We start from the raw sequence: 1,456 nt of genomic DNA on the forward strand, positions 1-1,456 counted from the left end.
TTTTTTTTTTCATTATTCATTCTTAGTTGATTATTTACTCTCCCACATGTTTCAAACCTGTTTCCTGGCATAAAGCACAGCAAAAGTAGTCCATATGACTCGTGCTGTATTTGAAGTGTTCTGAAGCCGTAGGATTGCTTTTGGTAAAAAAAAATTTGGTACAACATGAGGGTGAGTAAATAATAAAATATACGTTTTTGGGAAAATCATTATTTCAACCAATCTGACTGGTGTTTATGTGCAGCGGGATTGCAGGTGCAGGCTGAGCTCCCCGTCGGAGTGGCTCGGCTTTGCTCTGGAGCCCGGCGCTCATTCTTCTGCCGAATGAAGTACAACAAAGTTACCGTCAAAGAAGAGAAGGACTTCCAGGCTGGGGCTTCAAAAAAGAAAGGTCAGTAGCATTTCAGTCAGGATACATCAGGAGCTCATCCTGTTTTTACAATCAAGTTGTTAAAGATGGTTTTCCAATTTTAATGATGACATGACAAGTGACTCAGAAGAGCAGAAATCCACTGTCTGTTATGATTTTTCTGTAAAAAGAAAAAAAAAGTTAAATAAAGGTTCTATATTCTTGGCTTCAGCCTGGCAATGTCTCTCTTCTTGCTTGTCCAAGATGTCATTTGTGACGTGTTGATGACGACGTCTGCATATTTACTCCCATTACACGACACCCCCTTTTTTTTTTTCTCGCCACGTGCAGTGGTGTAAGCACATCTTGTGGGATTTCATTCCAACAGCTATATTCCTACAAAGTTGTTGGATAGTGACTTCACTTTGGAAAGTGTTTTGCTGTGCTGTCTGTACTTGAACAGCATTGACGTTTCTTTTCTTGGTGAGCATGGCCTTTTCCAAGCTGCCCAGAGCAGTTAAGTTGTTCAGGCAACCCTGTAAAGCCATGCATTGGTTTTTATTTATCTATTTTCATGCGCTGAACATGCATTATAAGCTAGTTTTTCAAAATTACAGTATGTTCAACATGTTGAGCAAAAGCTTATATTTAAGCTTTCCTACATATCACATTTGTCACAACACTGTAAAAAAAAAAAAACATTTGTCAGATGTTTGTCATGGCACGTTTTTAGATTAAATCAAGCAAATCCAAAAGGGAATGAAACGTGCACCTTTGTGTTCCTCTTTAACAACATATGGTGGAACATTTGGCTCACAGCTCACTTGTAAATTGACTCTGTTTTGATTGACTGCCCCAACAGAGTCACAGCGGTACTGCACTGTGCACTGCACGGGCTACATGCGCACCTGGCCCACGCACCAGCTAGGCACGGAGGGGGAGGCCGAGACGGATAAAGAGAGCTCCCACTTCAGCTGCCTGGTAGCAGTGGGCCGCGTGCACCCCCACACCCTCCCGCAGGCCAACGGAGAGATAAAGGTCAAGCCCACTGAATTTGTCACCCGCTACGCCATGGATGGCAAATTCACCTTTGTGGATCAACGGTAA

The 1,456-nt window shown here is 42.5% G+C and overlaps 1 protein-coding gene across 1 annotated transcript in view; it reads left to right on the plus strand.

Annotated features, from left to right (window-relative positions):
- The window catches only part of LOC107553938 (aryl hydrocarbon receptor nuclear translocator-like protein 2), a 13,974-nt gene extending 12,518 nt beyond the window's left edge, over positions 1 to 1,456 (plus strand). The window contains exons 6-7 of the mRNA XM_016236284.1: positions 245 to 391; positions 1,212 to 1,456. Of these exons, the coding sequence (XP_016091770.1) occupies positions 245 to 391; positions 1,212 to 1,456 (392 nt within the window). The remainder of the gene's footprint in view (positions 1 to 244; positions 392 to 1,211) is intronic.

The sequence above is a fragment of the Sinocyclocheilus grahami genome, unplaced genomic scaffold (assembly GCF_001515645.1).
Source record: "Sinocyclocheilus grahami isolate Dianchi unplaced genomic scaffold, SAMN03320097.WGS_v1.1 scaffold487.1, whole genome shotgun sequence".
Lineage (NCBI taxonomy): Eukaryota > Metazoa > Chordata > Actinopteri > Cypriniformes > Cyprinidae > Sinocyclocheilus > Sinocyclocheilus grahami.